General features: G+C 41.6%; 1 protein-coding gene and 1 long non-coding RNA gene across 7 annotated transcripts in view; one reads left to right on the top strand and one right to left on the bottom strand.

Annotated features, from left to right (window-relative positions):
- The window catches only part of CPVL (carboxypeptidase vitellogenic like), a 273787-nt gene that overhangs the window by 183491 nt on the left and 66844 nt on the right, over positions 1-23452 (bottom strand). For all 6 annotated transcript variants that reach the window (XM_030797327.1, XM_030797326.1, XM_030797324.1 and 3 more), the window contains exons 4-5: positions 14620-14798; positions 6606-6724 (exon numbers count right to left, since the gene is read on the bottom strand). In XM_030797327.1, the coding sequence (XP_030653187.1) occupies positions 6606-6724; positions 14620-14788 (288 nt within the window). In that variant the 5' untranslated portion in view covers positions 14789-14798. The remainder of the gene's footprint in view (positions 1-6605; positions 6725-14619; positions 14799-23452) is intronic.
- Positions 18715-21841, top strand: LOC115830986. The gene is made up of 3 exons (XR_004026531.1): positions 18715-18768; positions 20011-20308; positions 21680-21841. It is a non-coding gene; the product is annotated as an uncharacterized LOC115830986 (long non-coding RNA).

Here is a 23452-nt window from a genome sequence, read left to right as displayed (position 1 = left end):
GTCCAAAGATGGTCAACCATCCTTGGGTAAGTAGGAACAGGTGGGCTGTGGCTGGCAGGTGGACACAGAGAGACTCAGGAGGCTGGGAGCCTGCTTGCCTGAAAGGTTGCACACAGCCTGGAGCACACGGTGTCCACATTGGGAGGGATGAGGGAACAACCCTCCGGGGTGCAAATGGCCAAGGCTAGTGAGAGGGCTGCAGAGAGAGCAGGGCTGTTGGGGGCCTGCTCACTGGCAAGGCCTAGGGTATATGGTGTTCATACTGGGAGGGCCACAGCCAGGTGATCACCTGGACAGAGCCAGGTATATCATCTTGCTAAGAGTCTTGGTGGTCTGGGTGCATAGCTAAGGCAGAGTGCCACTGGATGTTCCCACCCCCCACCTCAACACACTGCTGACAGACTAGGCAGTGGGGCCAAGAAAAAGCGAAAGGCAGGACATAGGAACAGAAAGAGAAGCCAAATTCCTCCTGCAGTGTCTCTCCAGCACCCTCTACTGACAAAGCTTAATATTGGGCTTGCTGCAAAGGAGAAATGCTGAGAGCTCTACTATGGCAGAACAGGGAAGAAAGTAGAATTGCAGCTGAGAGGCAAAAAACAAAAATTAAAAGTAGCTGGCATAGTAATCCCCACTCCTTATGTCCTCATCCTTCCCCCAGGTAGGGAGTATATGCTAGTTGTCACAAGATATCACAGCCACAGCCTAAAAGTACAAGACAAGAAGCTATGTTAGTTATCTAATGCTGCACAACATCTCTCCAAAACTTAATGGCTTAAGACAACAATAATAATTTTTGGTCTCTTGGGATTCCTGTGGGTCAGAAATTTGAGGGTGTCTGACTGGGCAGTTCTGGTTCAGGGTCTCTCATGAAACTGTGGTCAAGGAATCAGCCAGAGCTGCAGTCATCAGAAGGATCGACTGGTACTAGATGAACCTCTTCCAAGGTTGGTACCCACTGGAGGGTGGAGGCCTCACTTCCTCTCCACAGAGGCTCAGCCATGGGGCTTTTTGAGTGTCCTCCCAACATGGCATCCTTTCCTCAGAATGAAAGATTCAAGAGACCAAGGCACAAGTAATATTGCCCTTTATAATGTAGCCGTGGAAGTCAAACATCATCATTTCTGCTAGCATGTTGGTCACAAAGCCAGCCTTGATTCCGTATGGGAGGGGACTTCCCAAGGGCACATACACCAAGGGATGAAGAGCACTGGGAACTAGCCTGAAGGCTGGCTACCACACAGGCCACACGTTCAAGGGCTCCTTCATTCAATCCACATCCTGATTTGGAGTTATTGGATATTTTTATACTTAACTATAGAACCACAGAATGTAATGCTGGGATGGAGCCTTAGCAATCCACTAGGTTTAACATCTTTATTTCTATATGAGAGAACTGAGGCCCAGAGAATACGCATGCCATCTGCCAAATTATACAGCCAGGAATCGCAGACTTGGAATTAGAATCCCTGTATCCAAACCTCTAGTTCTCTTTTCCCAAATTCCAGCCCATTGACTTGCAGCACTGGGACCACTGTGGAGCACATTACAAACACTGATCCCTGGGCCCTCTCCAGATCTGCAGAATCAGAATCTCCGCTGGGTGCAGCTAGACAATGAGCTGGGAGATCTATCATATTTCCAAAGCTCCCCAGATATTTCTGATGAGCAGTAGTACATTTGGGAATTCCTGTCCTCTTCCACATTAACTGTGTTACTGGAGAAGTTCAGAAGTGCAGATGAGGGAGTGTACATGGCACCATGCTGAAGTATGGTGGGGCCTGATTCCACGCCTTCACCCCCAGGATGGGCTGTTCTGTTGGCTTCCAGGCACCTCTGGGACATGCTCTTCTACTGCCAGAGAGAACGCCTTTTGTTTTGGACCAGGAGCATTAGAGCGGTTCATTTTCTTTCCAGTTGACTGCTGATTGTGCTATCTGATCATCCTAGTATCTGATTCAGCAGGGCCCAGCCTGCAGGATCCTGAGAGGGAGCCCTTCTTGTAGGCTGCCCCAGCACCTCACGGGCCTCACCAATGTAATCCTCATCTTTCACAGACACTAGATTCTCAAATCCAGGAACCTGGGCCTTTCCTCTTGGACTGAGGATCAAGATGGGGTCCTCTGTAAAGGGGCCTAGGCCTGACTCTAAATGCCCCAGGTTTTGGCTCCATGGCATTGGAGGTAACTGATCTGCAGGTTTTGGCTAAATGTGTCCAATGAATTATCTATGTTCCTACATCTATAAGACAAAGCCCAATACTAGCTATTTTTTCTTCCAATAAGAAGGATGCTGACTTTAAAGAGTAATAATCTCTATGTCTTTTTTATCTTCTTCAGTGTGAAAAATCCCAATTTCACTTAGTAATTTCCTGACCTGGTAGCAATTAATCCACCTTGATGGCTGGGGTTCAGGTCCTTCTAATTTACAATTTCCCTCTATTTGCTGTCATCTGTAAACTCTCAAATTGTGACTGGTTTAGTTCTTGACATTATTTGTGTTAATAATTTTAAAAGTATTAATAACCATAATAATTGTAATCATAATGAAATAAGACAATAGCAACTATAATTACTATGTTTTAGGTGCCACTCTAACGCTTTCCCCTATTATCTCTTCTGTCTCAAAACCGTTGCCAAGTAGGTATTTTGATCCCCATTTTAAAATGAGGAAACCAGTGCTCAGAGACACTAAGAAATTCCCCAAGGTCACCTTTAGCATAAGTAGTGAAGCCAAGATTTCTATCCAAGCCTGATTTACTGAAGAGACTGTACTTTTGACCACTATACTCAAGTGTCTTCCATGACTCGTTTTCTCTGGATCTAACACATGACGGCCAAGATCAAGGATTTCCACATCAGAGGCCTAATTTTATATTCCAGTTCTGCCAATTTCTAGTTGAGTAACGTGGGGCTGATTATTTAATCTCTTCATCTATAAAATGAGGATAACAATTCCTTCCTCATGGGGTTCAGGTAAGGATTAGATAAGAAAATGCACAGTGCCTAGCACGTGGTCAGTGTTCAATTACCAGCCGCTATAACTGCTACATTTCTGCTAGTTTCCTTATACTTTTTATCCCATGCAAAATGTCTGCTCCTTTCTCTTGCAGGTTGTATTCCCACTGCACACCAATTTCAAGTTCTGGAATTTATTCTGCACTGATGTGTATACAATAACAGGGCAGTCTCACAGCAACAACAGGAAAACAAAACTAATTTGAGAAACAGCATCCCCCCAAAAAATACTCAGAGGATATGACAAGTGTGGCATCCTTCCTGGATCTCTTATTTTCTCTACCTTCAGTTTTTTAAAGGGGTCATTTCTCTCCTGGTGACAATATCAGCTGCTTCCCTATGATAGACAATGAACTAATATCTCTGCCAAATGCGTCTCAGTGACCACTGCTTCTTCTTGTCACACCTGCTTTATCTCCTTCACCCAAACTGGTGTGACTCCATAATTTATAGCCAGAAGCCTCAGATATCTGGCTCTGCATGTGGGCTTCCTGGTAAGAGGTCTTGGAACAATCTATCTTGGCTGCCACATGGTGGTACCCATCTGTGGGTACCGTTTTTTCATCTCTGCCCCTCTTCTCCCGAAGCTTCATCTATCACTTTCACTAGAACACCATGTACTTAAAGACATTCTTTCCCATTGTGTCTCCTGGGATCATCTTAGGTTGTGTTTATGGCTACAGTACTGGACTCAAAACATAACCTGGTCAGGGGATGCACAGGTAGGTTTTCATTTAATTAAGTGGAAAAAGCAAAAACCAACAGTCCAGTCATTGTTTAATGAAAGGGGTTTTCAGACTTCAGTCTGGCAACCAGTAGAGCATGCAAACTAAATTCCGTTCCCTGAACAGGTTTACGGTGCCAAAGCACCACCTACATTCTAGACATAGCTGTTCACCTGCCCAGAGGCAACCTGAGAAAGAAAAAAACTGGGTTTTTGCTTTGTTTCCATCTGATCTCTTCTCTCACCCTTAGTTCCTGTTTTTACAAATCTGGAACATTACCAAAGAAGACTCAACATTCAGAGGGTAATGAGGAACTGACTGGTGTCATAAACAAGTAACAAAGCAGAAGGGAAAGTAAGGAATTGGGGTTCTCCAGCTAGAGTGGAGGAGGAGGACTAGAGTGGAAAGAAGATGGGGAAGCAGTCCTAACAGTTCTTAGAGAATCCGCAAGCTGGATTAGGGAAGCCGAACTCCACAGGCTGCACTGGTCTCTTCATTTCCCTCATTTCAACCCTCAACATTGGAAACACATCACCTCTGTTGGGTTTGGCTGCTCTAGGCATTTCTTTCTCGTAAAAGGCGTGTTGGTCACTTTTCAGCCAGGAGCTTCAGGCAGAAGTAGTGGCCCATAGGCTGGAGTGATGGTTTCACAGAGAATGGTTCACTTGGTAATTCTGCAACCTGCTGGCCTCTGCCAATTTACAAGTCAGAATCTCTGGGGGAAATCAGAGAATTCTTGTAGGCAATAACATGTGAGAATCCCTGAGAGAAAACGTATTGAGACTCAATAATCTAGGCAAATGTTCAAGTATCCATTTTGTGCAGAATAATAACTCCCTGAAGATGTTTGTGTCTTAATTCCTAGAATACGTTAGGTTACAGGGCAAAAGAGAATTCAGGTTGCAGATGGAATTAAAGTTGCTCATCAACTGGCTTTAAAATAAGGAGATTATCCTGGATTATCCAGGTGGCCCAAATGTCATCATAAGAATCCTTTTAGAAGACAGAGGTAGAAGACAAGAGTCAGAGAAGGAAACATGATCTTGGAGATTATGTGATGTGAGAAGGACTCAGGCTGCCTTTGCAGGCTTTGAAGCTGGAGGAAGGGACCACGAGCCAAGGAACACGAGCAGCCTCTAGACACTGCAAGAGGTAAGAAAAGAGATTCTCCCTTAGAGCCTCCAGAAGTACCACAACCCTCCTGTTCCTTGATTTCAGCCCAGGGAGACGTGTCAGACTTCTGATCTGCAGAATTGTGAAATAAAATGTGCGTTGTTTTAAGACACTAAGTTTGTAACAATTTGTTACAGCAGCAAGAGAAAACTAATATAAAGAGGTTACTGCAGATAAATGACTGCATCCAATGACATCAATAGATATGATATAAAAATGCACACATACAGAATATTTCTGAAAGGCATAAAGTTTAAGAGACTGGGAAGGCCCATTATCACTCTCCTCCATCCTGCTCTGTGCCGTTAGGCAGACCCCTACGGGCTAGACCACCCGACTCCACCTGGCTCCCAGTTGGGCTCTACCTATGGGAGGCACCAGCAAGAGACTGGAGGGTGCTCAGGCTCCAGTGCTGACCTTGCACTTGTATGACCCTCAGGGTGAGTGTCTCCTTACATTGCACGCTCTAGGCATCTCACTTGCCTCACTCAACAGGAACACTGATGAAGAAATAAGAAGCCCTCTCTAGGGGCCAAGAAAGCCTTCCAGAGAAGACGACAGGCTGATGGCTACTGTGAGCCCAGTGACAAAGGATCTGGAATTCTTTGCCATTTCTTACATGCCCCAACCTGACCACACCCCACCACAGGCTGCTTTGGGGTGAGCTATGTCAGAGGCCATGTAGTTGAGAAAGCAGGAAAGAAAAGTCAAGAAAATATAACTCAATAGTACCAGAAGAAACAACGTAACTTGAAAACCACTCTGGATTAAGCAATTTACTGTTACTACAGATGCAACCCAACTATATGCAAATCACATGAAAATATAAATAACACCTTCCATAGGGATAGCTTTTTCTTTGCTTTCTCTAGCCTCTAAAACAAATCCAATTTGGAGGATGAAAATAGAAAATTACTCTGCAGTGGAATAAGATTTGCATCTCAGCGCTTCTAGCAATACCCACAACAGTACCCCTAAGCTAAAAGGGTCTTGTTCACACAGAAGAATGGCATAATCTAGAGGTGAACTACATAGGATTGATGAAGTAAAAAAACATACCCACCTCTGTCTATAGAGATTTGGGAAAGTGATGGCCTTTCGTGCCAGAAGCCTTCCTACATCAGCAGTCCTCCTAATCTTCTTCTAAAGATCCACAGAGTCTCAGTTCAGTTCTGTCTCCTCTGTGGCCCCCATAGTACAGAATATGCTCGATAAGTGGGTACTGAGTACATAGAGGAGTCCACAGACAGAGCAGCTACACAGGGCCGTGGCTGACTAGATTCAAGCATACTTAGCCACGCATTACCTGTTAACTTCAGCAATCTCCCTACTTCTTATCCTCCTTGGGCTCCCCCGACCCATCCCTGCCCTAAGTATTTTTAGAACAAAAATACAACAAAACGATAGGAAGAAGACTGTGGCAGGAAGAAGGTGGTAGTATTAACACTCCAAATAAAGCTGCAAGAAATTTAGAAGTTGGACACTTCCCACTCCCGCCGAAAACATTTGTTTCCTGCCCATAAATAGGAACACCACGCAGATTTGCTTATTTTCAGGAAAAAAAAAATTCTTATTTTTAGAAAAAATCTATGAGATTTTATTTTAAAGACCTGTAGGTCGGTAGGCTAACATTTCTACCCTCAAACGGCAAGCCAGCTCTTGAACACTGGTGTTCTTTCTGTTGGGCACCTACCTGAGCCGGGAAGAACCACCAGAAGAGGTTGCTGTTGTAAGTCTTATTCACGGTGAGGAAGCCAGTGTAACTCTTCATGTTCAGTCCTGGGAAAGGACTAACCAAACTCAATTCTCTTCCTAGTGGGGGAAAAAAAATTTACCCAAGGATTACAGAAAACAACAACAACAATAACAACAAAAACGTGAGCCATCTAGCTCAGTCTGGATGAAATGGAGTGATTAGATAAGCTAAAAGGGAACTGGTATGAAAGGTAGTTCCTTCAGCAAATTCCAGCCTGCCCCTGGCCAATCCCACATAGTCCACATTCACAATTTAGCCAAGGATACGTGAAAGTTTTAAGCCTTTGGGGAGGAGTGCCCAAATATATTTTATAAACTGTAATAAGGTTTTTTTAAAGTTCTTTCAAAAAGAAGAAAAGAAAATCTCCTATCATCACACCTTGCATAAACCAAGGTGATCACCTTGGGCCACATGGAAAGGAGCAGGATAAAGTAACCTGACCCGAAACAGTGGGGTGCAAGAGTAACAATGTGGTGAAGCAGCTCTCGGCCTCGCCCCGAGGAGGCCTGTGTCCTTCACGCTCTTGTTTTCATGAAGGCAAAAAGCCTGTCACATCTACTAAGAGGAGTGGGCTGAGGCATATGGGAGTGTGGGCAGCTATGGACAGTGGGGAGAGGTGGACAGTGATGGACAGTGGGGAGACTGGGGGTGACCTCATGGCTACTCGGGGGGAGCCAAATAGGACAATGGGGCAGTTGTGGAGGCCAGGGGTCCTGGCTTTCTTATGGCACCATTGGGACAGGCACAGGGAAGGAGTAATTGGGGATGCTTAGACAGCCAAGGATGCCCAGGAATAAAGAATGCTACTAGGAGCTGACATTTACAAGGCCACAATACTAGGGCTTTACATGATGTGGGAAGTGTAATTCTCATTCCCACTTTGCAGATAAGAAAGCTGAAGCACAGAGAGGTTAAGTGGCTTGCCAGCTACTAGAAGAGAGCTGGGATTAAACCGAGCAGTCAGGCTGCAGAGTTTGTTCCTTTCCCCAGGGCTTTCAACTAGAGTGAGTCAGATGGTGCAGGTGGCAGGGATTGGGAAGGGAAGTAGTGGTCAGGAAGGGAGTGGCAAAGGAACAGAAAACAGCAGAACATGGTGGCAAAGTAAAAGGGAAAGTTTGGGCAAAGGAGAAGAATCCTTTAGTGGTGACAAAGAATGTGTCCCCGGTAGGAAGTAGTCACTCAAGAAAAGCGATGTAAGTCTGAGCCATATTAAGTTGGAGACTGGTTAGTAGGTCAGGAAGCTTGACTCCTCACATGCCATCAACTAAAGATGCCTTTGGTGGTAGGTGGAGCCCTTAGGCTCTGGAAGGCAAATTGTTAGCATCTTTTCCCAGCTCAGCATTCAGAGACAACATTGATAGGATAAAATAACCCAAGGTGACAATATTTACACTCAAGGGAATAGATGCTACAAGTCAGGGTCCTGACTGCAAGGGCTGGTTGCTAAACTTTTACCAGCACACTGCTGTTTTGGGACCACTAGTTCCTCTTTTAAAAGAGGCATGCCTCTTAGCTGAGCATGGTGGCAGTGCTTATAGTCCCAACAACTCGGAAGGCTGAGGTGGGAGGATCACTTGAGCCCAGGAGGTCAAGGCTGCAGTGAGCCATGATCACGCCACTGCACTCCAGCCTGGATGACACAGTGAGACCCTGTCTCAAAAAAAAAAAAAAAAAAAAAAAAACATATATACAGGCATGCCTCTCAACAGGAAAACCTCTCATCTAGACCACACAGTTCCTTTGCTGATCCTAGCCCTCCTATAGGCCAGCTGGTGACCCTCCGTACAGGCATTTAACCTCCCTGTACTTCAGTTTCTCCTCTATGCAAGATGTACTGCCTGTGGGCCACCTGGATTAAAAGAGCCCCCACATGTAAAACCTATAGAAAGAAGCTGGCAGGTAGGGAGCAGAACTACTGTTGCTATCTGTGAAATGCACCTGCTGAATAGGAACAGGGAGCACCTCTGAGCAGAGGAGGTCGTGGGGACAAAAGAAAGGTCTCAACAGGTAGTCCTTGAGGGTCCTGTTAGGCTAGCACAATAGAAGAGCACGGGTTTCCTAGCCTGACAGACCTGGGTTTGGAATCCTAACTAGATTAGGACTCCCCAGCAAGTTGATCCATCTCTCTGAGCCTCTTTCCTTTTATGCAAAATATAAATACTGATTCTGCTACCCCGGGCTTTCTGTGAGGATCAAACAACAAAAATGCATATGAACCCTTAGCCTAGCACTACACATAAAATAAGGGTTCAGTCAATTGGAAGGGAAAGTTATCATTAGCCTTTGGCCACTGCAAGTGAAGTCTAGAAGAATTTCCTTTTTCTGGCTCATCCTGGTTCTCCCAGGGAAGATTGCTTAATGCAACCTCTGTAGGTCTTCCCATTCTGTTCCCAATGAGGTCTATCCCTCCTCCATCAGAAAAAAAGCCAAAGAAAAAGAGAGAGAGGTGAGGATCTTACGAGAAAGAAAAGGGAGGTGTTTGGGGAAAGTGGTTTTTGCCACTCCTCCCCTCCCACTCTTCCCACCATCTGTCATTTTTCTTCCTTTCTTCACTTCCACTCTTAATTAGCCCAGAGAAAGATCACCCCCCAGGGCTGGGCAGCCTTTAAAATGCTTTTGAAATACTTTTAGCAAAACTATTAATCTTCTCAAAATCCAACAGATACCAGCCCCCCACCTCCCAAAAAAAAAAGGAGAGTAGAGAAGTAAAAACTGTGGATTGGAAATGAGTGAGATGTGGACCACAGAGAGGTAAATGGGAAGAAGAGGATTTGAGAAAGACGACACAGAAAAATGAGAAAGGTCAAAGTATAATGAGAAAAAGAGAAAATATATAATAGAAAGGAGCTGGAGGGAATGGAACAAAGGAGAGGATGATTGAATCAATCTATGTCTCCCAAGACCAGCACCACACAGGGTCCACAGACTACTCTCAAATGATTCAGATGTTCACTCATCCCTCCCTTCCCAAGGATGCCAAAGTAGCTTCTCTACTACCTTTTACTTGAGTATATTTCAGACCTTCCCTCCTAGGTCAGGAGGTTGGAAAGTGGGGAATTTGTCTTATTTAACTTTGCATACCTTGGGACTTGGCATGCTGATTTACACACCTAAGACATTCAATAAATACTTTTTAATGAATGAATGTTAACAAATGAATGAACAAGTCAATAAATGAATGAACTAAAACAAGCCCTAATGACTGCACCAAGATTAGCTTATTTCTACAAAAACCTCCTAAGGCAGACTTTGTTAAGAGATCTTAAGAAATTTAGAACTTTTCTCTAGCCCATAAAAAAAAAGTTTTGCCCTGTTTCAAATTTTAAATTTCCACTAACTAAATCCCAGTAAAATAATTAAAAATTTCATCAACTAAAATGACTTTTTATATTTTCGAATGTCCTGTGCATCCTTCTATTAATGGAATGTGGAAAACAAACTCCCAAGATGGAAGAGTTTCTATCTTTCTGGCACCATGACTCACAGTACAAATGCTTAGAACAGTTTTAAAAAGGAAAAGGTTTTCTTTGAAGTGATTTTACTTCCTCCTTATTTTTTACTGCTGCTACCAGTGTTTATGATATTAACACTTTCAAAAACATGGGAGTGTGACCAGCAAAGGGCTTGAACCAGCTAATCAGCACGCATGTCAGATTCACAAACACTCAAGTTATCACCAGTGTGGACAGACATTACCAGATCATAAGTAACAATAAATTAGGACCTACTAGTAAAATAGTCTTTAAAGTGTGAAAATGCAGTGTTTATAAACAAGCTAAAATGTGCCTCCTACATTCATTTTGTTTCAGGGAGTAAAGATTTATTCTAGCTTCAGAGAAAGTAAACATGCAATTACAATTACATAAAACTAAGCCAGCTAATTGGGGATTTAAAAATAAAAATTTCCCTTGTTTTTTTGTGAGCTACTGTTTATCTCGAAAATGTTCCATTGCAATAATAAGACTCACATTCCTAGGGTTTTGACAGACCCGATAAACAAAAGGGATTTAGGGGAGTGAGCTGACCATCTGTCCAGAGCTTCCTGAACTTTCAGCAAAGCGGATGAATAAAATTATCCTTAATTATGTTGTCAGGGCTACATTTGAATACCCAGATGTACCAGATTTTGAATCAGCTACTTAAAATTCTGTTCAAAGAATTTGACTGTGTAACATAACTTCAGGAAGTGATATTATACACAGATTTAATATTTTAAATGTTGTCAATCATCAGATGAAGATCTACCAATCTTGACATGGGAGGGTGGAAGATAAAACTACCTCCCTTGGAATCTTTCTTGGCTGCTGCTAATACCCATAACTGAGAAATGCTCATAGGCAAGAAAGACAGAAACAGGAGGGATGTCAGTAGTCTCTCAGATGGATTTCTCTGTATTCTTTTAACTTGGTTCCCCAGATGTATGATACAGAAACACCATGGTCACTTTCACTTAATGCCTTTGTTTAAGCTGTTTCTCTCATTTGGTATGCACAGACCTTTGGCTATTTATGTAAATCTTACCCAACACTCTGAAGTCCAGAGCTGGTCATATAGCATAGTGGTTCATACCATGGGCCCTGGGGTTGGCCAGTATAGGGTTTAATTCGGAGCTGCTCATATAGCATAGTGGTTCATACCATGGGCCCTGGGGTTGGCCAGTATAGGGTTTAATTCCAGCTCTGCCACTTACTAGTTTTATGGCCCTAGCTAGGCAAGATATTTGATTTCTCTGGGCCTCAGTGTTCTCATTTGTAAAATGGGAACAATGCTTATGGATTCTTCATTAGGGTTGCTCTGAGAACTAAATGAGCTAATGGATGTAAAGCACAATGCCTGGCCCATGGTTGGTACCCAAATTTAAATTCCATACATATTTATACATAGCTATTATGTATAGGTACTATGCTAGGTACTAGGGATACAATGACTAAATGTTAGCTACTTATTATTTTTACAACTACGACAGCTCTAGTATTTTCTCCCTAGATTATGCCAACCAACAGGGATAGGTTCCTTCTCCGAATCTCCAGTGCACTTACTTCAAATGTAATACTTTAGTACTTTAGTATGCACTGCCTAATTCCTTAATTGTTTTGTGTGTATGCATCTGGTCACTTTAGAAGAACACTTTAGAAGCTTCTGAAACAAACAGAACTAAATTATAGTAGGCAAATCACAGAGCAGAAGTCAGAAAATTTGTGTCCTAAACCCATCTCTGCTACCCAACTCTATTGCACACATCCCGTTGGGCAACTCAGGTAAAGTATTTCAGTCTCAGTTTCCTCATATGTGGATTGGCAGAATTTGGTTATAACAATTACTTAACTCCTTTTCATCCCTACATTAAATGGTTTGCTTTGATTTACTGTTAATGAACATAAATCTAAGCCATCAGAATCCACTTGTTAAGGAAGCTGAAATACATGCATGTAATCCAATTTGGAGGATTTGAGTTCACGATACTTTGCCTCTTCACAAGCATCTTAATGGTATCAGCCCATACGGTGGGGCAGCCATCTTCCCATGACTTCTCTTGTGAGGTAAAAATTAGTCCTTTTTAAAATACACTAAATACATTATCAAAGTTTTTCATCTTTCCTTAGAAAAGAGATGGTGAAACTTGAAGCCAATGTGTATTTCAGAAAAAGACATATGAACTGCACTTACACATACCCTTAAAATACAAGAATGTCTTCGTGTAAAACGAAAACCAAAAAACAATGACATCCTATTGGCTGTGAGAATACTTTGAATGAATAAAATTTGCTTTATTTTAAACTTCTTTATAGAGTATTTAGATTTGCTTTTGATCTTTAAAATGACCATTTGTCTAAAATTTCCAGTGTTCTTCTTCATTGCCATCACATCTGCCAACCTGCCAGCTTCACAGGCACCATCTCTGCCTTCCCACCTGTGACAAGGGACAACCTTGGGGCCCCTGTGTGCCAGATCCCTGTCTCTCACCTTCTTAAACACAGTCTCCAACAATGGTTCCCCAAACCAAACCAATTCCCCACACATCATTTCCATCAGCAAACAAACATTCTCTCCTATTCTGTTAAAGACCCTTCCTGGACCCCAGTGCTCCCTCCAGCCACTACCCCATTTCTCTGCTGTTCTTTGCAAATAGCTCCTCAGAATAGCTACCTGTCTACTGTTTTATAGCTCAGGAACCTACTGAAGTCCAGAAAGTTGAAATCATTTACCTGCACAGTGATTAAGCATAAAGAAGCATTAAGAGCAAATACAGGGCTGGGGGTGGTGGCTCACACCTATAATCCCAGCACTTTGGGAGGCCGAGGCAGGCGGATGACTTGAGGTCAGGAGTTTGAGACAAGCTTGGCCAACAAGGCGAAAACCCACCTCTACTAAAAATATAACAATTAGCTGGGCATGGTAGCGCACACCTGTAGTTCCAGCTACTCAGGAGGCTGAGGCAGGAGAATCACTTGAACCCAGGAGGTGGAGAGTGCAGTGAGCCAAGGCTGCACCACTGCACTCCAGCCTGGCGACAGAGCAAGATTCTGTCTCAAAAAAAAAAAAAAAAAAAAAAAAAAAAAGAGCAGATGCAGGTCATAAACTTTAGTCTCTGATAACACTAAGGGATACCTTTTTTCCTATTAGTAATAACAATAGAAAAACCCGCAATCTCTAAATAAAGCCATCTGCAAACACTCATATTTGGAGAACAATTTATAGAGTACAAAAAATTTTCACATGCCTTATCTCACTGGATTTTCATAGCATCTCTGCAAGTTGGGTAAGTTGTTAAATCTCCATCTTATCTTAATGAGAAAACTAAGGCCTAGACTTGCTGGATAACGGGGCACAGCAGGGAGGCTGCAGTGAGGCTGTCTGAGTATGAAGCCTACACACCAGCTGGTATCTGCGTGAACTCTGGCTAGTAGCTCAATCTCTTTCTGCCTTGGTTTCACATGTGTAAAATGGGTCCACCTCCCTGGGATGTTGAGATGTTTAAATAAGTTCATGCAGAAAGCTTGGAACCAGTGATTGACTCATAGTAAGTTTTAAGGATAGTATTAGCATTAAGTGCCCACTGGGGGACAGGCACTCTACTAGTCTTATAAATAAAATGCTGCAACTCAACCATGCAGGTAATTCAACTCTGCCTAATTCTCATTTTAGATAAAAACTCAGACAACATATGACATCAAGTCATTAATATTTGAAATAGGCCAGGTGCGGTGGCTCATGCCTATAATCCCAGCACTTTTGAAGGCTGAGGAGGGCGGATCACCAAAGGTTAGGAGTTCAAAACTAGCCTGGCCAACATGGTGAAACCCCATCTCTACTAAAAATACAAAAATTAGCCAGGCATGGTCGTGGGCACCTGTAATCCCAGCTACTCGGGAGGCTGAGGCAGGAGAATCGCTTGAGCCCAGGAGGCAGAGGTTGCAGTGAGCAGAGATTGTCCCACTGCACTCCAGCCTGGGCAACAGAGCAAGACTCTGTCTCAAACAAACAAAATATATATATATATATATATATATTTGAAATAAAACAACTGAGTAAAAATACTGAAATATATTTTGCATCCTATGGGTTACTTGTTTTAAGAAAAACTATTGGCCAGGTGCGGTGGCTCACAACTGTAATCCCAGCACTTTGGGAGGCCGAGGTGGGCGAATCACGAGGTCAAGGGATCAAGACCATCCTGGCCAACATGCTGAAAGCCCCTCTCTACTAAAAATACAAAAATTAGCTGGGCATGGTGGCTTGCGCCTATAATCCCAGCTACTCAGGAGGCTGAGGCAGGAGAATTGCTTGAACCTGGGAGGCGGAACTTGCAGTGAGCCGAGATCGCGCCACCGCCCTCCAGCCTAGTGACAGAGCGAGACTTCGTCTCAAAAAAAAAAAAACAAGAAAAGAAAAAAAAGAAAAACTGTTGAACTCATGCCAGTGGTTTTCTGATTTAATTAAACTTACTTATCTTCTTGGATCTTCCCAGCTTCAATGTAATGGGTGAGAAATAATGGCTGTCCCGCGTCTGCCTTAGGCGGCATGGAAACACTTCTGTATAGGGAGCGAAATAGCCCATCGCAGGGGCCAGGCATCAACAGGACCAGCGAAACAATCACCTTCCACATGGCACCAACCATCTCTCAGGGTCTAGGATAAAAACAGCATTCCAAAAATGAATCGTAAGAGTAAATATTTACCTGGCCCTTTTACGTGCAAGAAATTCGTTTATTCACTTAAAAAAAGTATTGTGTGTAAAGGCCCTCTGCAAGGACCTTGGATAGCACCATAAATAAGCACACCCCATCCCTGCTTACTCTTAAATCCAAAGGCTAATGGGAGATTCTTCAAGGGATTTACAATGTCAGTAATTTTTCAATCACTGATTTTTTTTTTTAAACAGAGTCTTGCTCTGTTGCTCAAGCTAGAGTACAGTAGCACAATCACGGCTCACTGCTGCCTTGACCTCCTGAGCTCAAGCAATCCTCCCACCTCAGCCTCCCAAAGTGCTGGGATTACAGGAGTGAACCATTGACATTTTTTAAAATGCAGTTTGGAAAGTAAATTCAGTGGAGGATTAGATAAAGACTCAGAACAACAAGACTCTGTAACTGACCATAAATGGGTGGTAGAAACCATTATGCCACCACAGAAGGGCAGAGGATTGAGAGCACATTTCAGGCCGAAAGATCATAGAAAGGCCTTACCCAAGTTGGATATGGATAAAAGGTGAATGGTTCTCAGACAGGTGGGAGAAATGGGAAAGGCATCATGGGTGGGTGGAAACAGCTTAAGCAAAGGTGAGACCTCAGACATCCATGCACACCTTGCAGGGAAATTTCAAAGAAGCAATGGATTTCTGGTTATGTTCTCTATCTCTTATAAACCCCCAGTTTGTATCAAAGAACAACAACAACAAAAACAAAAACAGGAAGGAAGAAAGAAAGGGAGTGGGGGTCCTACAACTACCCTTAGGTCCCTCCCCTTATTGCTAGCTGATAAGTAAATTAAAGACATTAGGCCCCAAACCATTAGCACAAAGCTTTCCAAAGATCTTCAAATCTGATGTTTGCTTAGAATATTCATCTGAGATGATAATAATAATGATATAAAATTGTTTAATTATTTACTTCAATATCAATATGTAAATTATATTTATAGTGGGCTTTCCCATGTATTTGTAGGTGATTTGAATCTCCTAATTCCACCAGTGTTAGAGAAAAATGACTGAATGGTATTTGTTAAAGCATGGAGACAAAGACTTTATCAGGATAATGATAGGCACAGGGACCTTGCAGTCAACAGTCTTGCAGCAAGGAAGAGAGATTGGGCTCAACTCCAAATGCAGCACGGGCCAGTGGGAATTTATAGCCAAGGAGCAGTGTGGGGGTCAGTGGATGGAAAATTACTCAAAGGAAGCATTGGGGTAAGGTGGATCTGGCTAAACCTAATAGGATTCTCACTGAAAACAGGCCAGGGTGATCAGACATAACCTGGGGGCTGGTGCAGGATGAGAAACCTGGTCAGACATTGAGGCGATCGGATGTTGATGTTGGTGATTCTTGGTAAAACGACTTACCAGTGTCCTTTGCTAAAACGAGATTTTACAAGGAAGAGCACAAATGGGCCTAGCAGAAGATTCAGAAGCCTGACTAAAATTTGGCCAAGGAAAAAATCCTTGTCACCAGGAAAGTGAGGATTATTGTCACCAAATTCAGATAAGGAAAACTTGAATCAAAAGAGTGTCTCATGCAAGGACACGAAAGTAGAGAAACCAGGACTTGATCCCACTCAAGGCCAGGACTAGGGAGAAGCGAGGGAGGTACAGACATAGGTTCAGATCTCACCTTGATCTAAAATGTTGACCATTTTTATTATCATTAATTTTTCTCTGTATTATAGTTTTTTAACTATTACATTAAAATATTACTAATCTTGAGTTTTTTTGACACTTTCTTAAGTTTTACACCTGAGGTAGTGCCTCTCTTGTCTCACCCTAATCCTGACCTTGCTAAGTAGGGAATTATGACAAGCATACCAGGGCCGTAACATGACTCTGAACTCCTGCTATTTAAGCATGATCTATGTTCTTAGCTGTAAATTCTAAATCAAATACATGAAATGAATGGGTACTCCACACACATTTCTGGATGCAAAAAGAGATACACAATTATGCAAATATGCCTGCTTTCGTTCAGTGCTTTAAAATGCCAAGCCATTAGAACATCTTAAAAATACAAAACGTGTAAAAATCTTTTAACCACATGCTTATTACAACCCAATTTGGCATAACATGAAAATATTGGTTATAGCAAATTTTAAAAGCTTTTCAGGCACATTCCCCAGGAAGATAAAGGTTTATAATTATAATGTGATTGAATATATAACCCTTGTCATGTCTCTCAGGGTTAACTTACTAGAATTCCCCACACTTAATGTAAATAAGGCCAACCAAATCCAGCATGGAGCTAAAAAATGCTTTTGACTATTACTGACTATAATAAAGAACAAAATGAATTTAGGAGCTGAAATTAGGTTCCCAAGAAGCCCCAGGGTAATGACCTCTATGGCACTGTGAAAACATTTTTTTAAATTACATGAACTTGTTTACACTGATGCTTTTATAGCACAGCTACTTTCAAGGGATGCCTGAAATCAACAATCTTACTCTCTAACTGGTTCAGAAAAGACATATATATATGCAATATTTACAAAAAATAATGGAAGAAGCTCTTCCAGTAAGAGGTTTTTTTTTTTTTCCTGGGGACAGAAACAAGAAACCAATCATGCCATCTAATTTCTCAATCTTCCTGCTGCCAATCCCTAGCCCCCTGTAATGGAAGCCATTAATATTTAAATAACCAGGGTAGTTACAGCACTTCCCTTGTAAGCAGATGTTGACTCAAAGATGTTAAAAAAGGAAAACAGGTAAAACTAGTCCTGTTTTAATTGATATAAATCTAATACATAAAAGTAAGAATTGGGTCAATTTAGTAGATCTCATTAACATTTAATCAAATAACTATCTGAGTCATGGTTTCCCACGTAGGTGAATTAAAGCACCAACATACTTCATTTTACAATTCTCATTCAACACTCAGAATTCCTCAACTGTGCTTAGCTGTTATCTCTCCTTATGAGAATGAAAGCTATTACCATAAATGGAGAAGTGGGTTTTTTAAACACCCTCTCATATGTTTTTGCTTATCCTAAATTAGCATGAATCTTTTTATTTATTGAACATTTGTTGAGCAATTTCTAAACCAACAAACCTTATACTAGACAGAGGACAACTCCCACAGAAAATTGAAAAAGAAAATTGTTAACCCTACACTGTATCATACCTACTTGAAATAATATGAAAACAGTGGTGCTATTTCCAGTTCAAACATATCATATTGAAGAATTCATACACAATGTTCTTTTTAATAAATGTTTAGAAACAGAATAAAATCTAGGTAAATACAAAACAATATCGACAGAATCAAAGAATCTAAAGGTCAAAAGTATATAATTTGCTAAAATTGTCTTACTAAATCTTAAATATTAAAGTTGAAAATCATGTGTCCAATGTATGATTTTTGATATGGAACAAAGCTATTTATCCACAGTGTTCTTTAGAAAAATAAAAATTGTCAATAAATAAAATTTCCAACAATAAGACATCAGATAAGTTACTATACACCAAAAAGACAAAATTATTATACATACAGCAATTAAAATGATTCTATTAAGAATGTTTTGAAAAATATGATAAAATATTATTAGGTAAAGAAAAGCAGGATATTAGATTGGATATATGGTTTTTTTCCTTATTTAATACTTCTTAATTTCTAAATTTTCTACAAAAATTTTATACTCAGAAAAAAATAATTTTGTTGCTTTTTTAAAAAAACAAAGTGAAGCAACTGCTAGACATGGCAGAAAAAGTGCTTATTCCTTATTACTACCTGGGTATGACCTCTTCTGTTTCCTAGGAATAAGGTTCTATTTGTACTTCTAGAATAGCTTCTTCTTTCTCTAACATTCTGTTAAGATATGTCCTGATCTCCTAAAGCCACAGAATCCCAGAGACTCAAAGTAAATTTCTCTTTGGTAAATCAGAAGGCTCTGCATAAATGTGAGATGCTATTATAATAATATTTATTATCATATCTGTATTTCATTCTGCCTGGAGTACAGTTCATAATGAGAGTGCATACAGTTGGTACTAAGCAAATATTATTGAACTGATGAATCTAAATAAGGAACCATATTTTAGACCTACAAGATATTAAATGTTCATGTGGTCCAGTTCCTTCATCTTCAGATTAGAAAACTTCTACCAGGGAGTAACTGACTTGATCAAGATGACAAGGCCAAGACTCAAAGCCAGAATTTACTTATGGCTCTAAATCTCATCTGCTTTCCACTCTCCCATCGTTTTTTTTCTTTTCTTTTTTTTTGAGACAGAGTCTCTCTCTGTCACCCAGACTGGAGTGCAGTGGTGCAATCTCAGCTCACTACAACCTCCGCCTCCTCAGTTCAAGCAATTCTCTTGCCTCAGCCCCCCAAGTAGCTGGGATTACAGGCACCCACCACTACACCTAGCTAATTTTTCTATTTTTGGTAGAGGCGGGGTTTCACCACGTTGGCCAGGCTGACCTCAGGTTCCTGATCTCAGGTGATCCACCCGCCTCGGCCTCCCAAAGTGCTGGGATTACAGGCGTAAGTCACTGCCCCTGGCCTACTCTCCCACCTTTATTCCAGATATATTCAAATATTCTGACTCTTACTGTCTCAATAGATAATAACAGCCTGTAATAGTCCTAAATCCCTTTTATGGATTATTAAAGGATGGAGTAAAGAAATAAACAAATGAATAAAAAGAAACATTGATAAGTAAATCTGTCTAGAGAAGTCTGGTTTTCAGAAACAACTCTGTAATAATCCAGGTCCTGCCATGACTCATCCAAGGTCCTTGGTAAGACAGTAACTTCTCCGGGTCCCACCTGATGTGCTCGAGCCAGCGCAAGAGAGCTGATGGTTAAATTTTCAGGAATGTTGAGAGTCAGTTGATCAACAGAGGCACCGTTAACAATTAAACTGTTATTGAAGAAGTTACATTTTAAAGATACGTTCAAAGTACTCAAAACTTATCATTTCCTAATGATTTTACTACATTTTACTATTATCTGTGATCTAGAGTTATGTTTTTTGTATCTGTGTGGTAGACAGATTACACATATGATGGTTTGCTTCTGGGCATCTTTTTCCAACTATGAGTTCAGTAATCTTGTTGGTAGCTTGAAATCAACTATGGTAGGAGTATTTATACCACAGTAACCAGCAAACACCAGAAATCAGGCCTTCTTTTTCTCAGACAGCCAATTGTTATACGTTTACCTGCACACACTGGGCTCATCTTCATTATTGGTAAAATGAGCTAGATGCTATTTTCCATTAGCTCACACTCAAATTCCAATCGACCTGACCAGCAGAAGAGACAAAAAGGGAAAATCCTGGCCATTTCTCCCCTACCTGATCAACCAGTAACATAATCAGATTTGCAAGACCTCAAGAAAAGAAACCTGAAAATGCCACTGGAGGTGTGTGTTTTGCCAAGGAAAAAAGAATCAAAAATAAAACCTGCAGGATGAGGACAAAGAAACAAGGAGCAGGTATTTAAATCAGCCTTATATTCTCCCCTTCACTCGTTTCCACTTCCCCACTTTATACTATTGATTACTCCAATCAAAGGATACATATCTTTCATATAATAACCATTGTAGCTGCAATTAAAATAGTTATTGCCCGGCACATTGGCTCATGCCTGTAATCCTGGCACTTTGGAAGGCCAAGGCGGGAGGATCCCTTGAGCCCAGGAGTTTATTTATTTATTTATTTAAGGGACAGAGTCTCACTATGCTGACATCCTGGACAACACTCTTTCCCCAGGGAGGACACAGTCATGGCATGCAAGGTAAAGGGCAACCTTTTGCTGAAGTGGCACTGAGACATGCCTATCTCCTTTTCACATGTTCCTCTCTGGCATCAGACGGTGGTGTCTAATCTCTCTAACGAATTAGTCATCCCTATCTCTGTCACCATATCCTTGGATGTGCAGGAAAAGGAAACTAGAGGTGTGTGGCAGGGAGAGAATGAGAAAAATCAGGAAGAGGAGAAAATAATATAATCTGACACCACAGTCTGGAGATTTACCTTGAAATCCCACTCCAACCAGAAGGGAAATGTAATGGGCACGGGGTGGAAAGTAAAATGTAAACATTATCCCAAAATGTTTTTCAACAGTTTTGAAATAGAAGGGCCATGCCTGTGACTAAAGGCACCATCATGATAATGATACCAGTTAATAGCTACCAATTACTGAATGCTTACTATGTACAAAAAACTGTGCTGATTGCTTTATATTTTTTATTTCTAACCAGGTAGGTAAGGGTTAGAAACAACTTTGCCTTGTCATCTCATTTTATAGACAAGATACTGATCCTCAGAGAATTTAAGTGATTTGCTCAGGTTCACAGTTAGTAAGTGGTAAAGCAAGGAACTGAGGTGTCGGGGCTCACAACATGATACCCCAAAATAATGGCTCCTTGGCAGAGTGAGTATTTTAAACAGTAGGAAATTGAAAAAACAGCAGAAGCAGGCAGGCTGCTCCCTGACCTTTTCCCACCTTTTTCTCCTGAGAGCTGGCCATGAAAGAATTCTCTGACCTACTTCCCCTGAAAGTAGGTCATAAGACCCTCATTCCAGAGGGGTCCTGCCCTATACCCAGAGGGAAAGGATGTCACACCGAGGCTGAAAAGAATCTGAACAAATAGGCCTTGCTGAGTTCCCCAGTTTATTACTATTAGATCACACTCTTTTGTCCTCCAATTATGCTTCTGCACAACTGTCCCTAAACACACATGGTTTTCCCTGGGTCCTTGGGGCTTCATTTTCTGAAGGTTTCTGTGTCACTGAAAACTTAAATACATCTTTTATACTTTTCTCATTTAATCTGTTTTTTTTTCCCTTTTTATTTGTTATAGGGGTCTCAGCCATGAGCCTTGTGATGGATGAGGAAAAGATATTCTTTTTCTCCCCTTACAGTTTCTGGCAGCCACCATGGGGTGGCTGCAACACCCCACTAGTTCCAGAACCTACAGATGAGATCCTGGGACAACTAATAAAAAAAAACAACAAAAGGTTAAGAGTTTTTTTTGTTTTGTTTTTTTTTAACCAAGATCAGCTCTCTCGGATCTCTTCTTCTAGGTAGGAATTTCCTCTCCAAATTCAGATTAGCAGAAGAAAATCATTTGTTTGGATTGTGACTCTTATGTAAATCTGATTTGGGGATACCCATTAGTTATTGATCCTTTCCCTCCCTGGGACAGCTATCTCATTCCTGTTTCTCTCTTTTTGTTTCCTGAGAGCTTTGCTTCATGAGTGATGACAAAACTCTCTCTGGGCCCAGCATGATGGCTTATGCCTGTAATCCCAGCACTTTGGGAGGCCAAGGCAGGCAGATCACTTGAGGTCAAGAGTTTAAGATCAGCCTGGCCAACATGGAAACCCTGTCTCTATTAAAAATACAAAAATTAGCCAGGCATGGTGGCATATGCCTGTAATCCCAGCTACTCATGAGGTTGAGGCAGGGGAATCGCTTGAACCCAGGAGGTGAAGGCTGCATGAGCTGAGATTGCACCACTGCACTCTAGCCTGGGCAACAGAGTAAGATTCTGTCTCAAAAAAAAAAAAAAAAAAAAAAATGGAAAAAAAGAAAAAAACTTTCTCTGCTCTCTGCCAGATGGCGTGCAAGTGTTTCAGCTAACAATGAGTGGGAAACACATCTTTGGATAGATGATATGAGAATGAGAGGGAGCCAGCCTTTAAGAAACAGTACAAAAGCCCTGCAGTGCAAACAAGGTGCTTACTGTGGGTTGGTGGGTACGGTCAATAGGGGAGGGAGTGGTACACAATGAGGCTAGAGAGATAGATAAAGCACAGTTCCCAGAGTCTTATCTTCCTTCATCTGTGTTAGCATTTTATTCTAATGATAATGGGAGACCACTGGAGAGTTTAGAGCAAGGGAGGAGTATCATCTGATTTACACTGTGACATGATTGCTCTGGTTGCTATCTAACAAGCAGGCTTAAGGAGAATCAGGATGGAACCAGGATACCTAATAAGAGGCCATTGTTATAACCCAGGAGATATGACAAAGGCTGGGGTCAAGGAGTAGCAGGGGAGGTAATGAGAAATGGTCAGCTACATTGTGAAGGCAGATCTACGAATATTTGCTCATAGACCAGACATAATGGCTGAGGGAAAGAAAAGAAGTACAAGGATGGCACCTGTTTTCTGCCCAGAGTAACTGCCTGGATTGTTATGTGCTGAGTTGAAGATATTTTGAAGTTCTATCTCCTAGTACCTCAGAATATGACCTTATTTGAAAATAGGGTCTTTGCAGACATAGTAAGGTTGATGCAAAAGTAATTGTGGTTTTTGCCATTACTTTTTTTTTTTTTTTTTTCGATCACCAGGGTGGAGTGCAGTGGCGCGATCGCAGCTCATGCAACCTCTGCCTCCCGGGTTCAAGCAATTCCCCTGCTTCAGCCTCCCAAGTAGCTGGGACTACAGGTGTGTGCTACCACTCCCAGCTAATTTTTTGCATTTTAGTAGAGGTGGGGTTTCACCATGTTGGCCAGGATGGTCGTGATCTCCTGACATCGTGATCTGCCCACCTCGGCCTCCCAAAGTGCTGGGATTACAGGCGTGAGCCATACTACTTTTAATTAAAAGTAACTTTACACCAACCTAAT

This window comes from Nomascus leucogenys, chromosome 17 (genome assembly GCF_006542625.1).
Source record: "Nomascus leucogenys isolate Asia chromosome 17, Asia_NLE_v1, whole genome shotgun sequence".
In the NCBI taxonomy this organism is placed as follows: Eukaryota; Metazoa; Chordata; class Mammalia; order Primates; family Hylobatidae; genus Nomascus; species Nomascus leucogenys.
The sequence above is the reverse complement of the archived record's forward strand: the minus strand, read 5'-3'. Positions and strand labels throughout refer to the sequence as shown.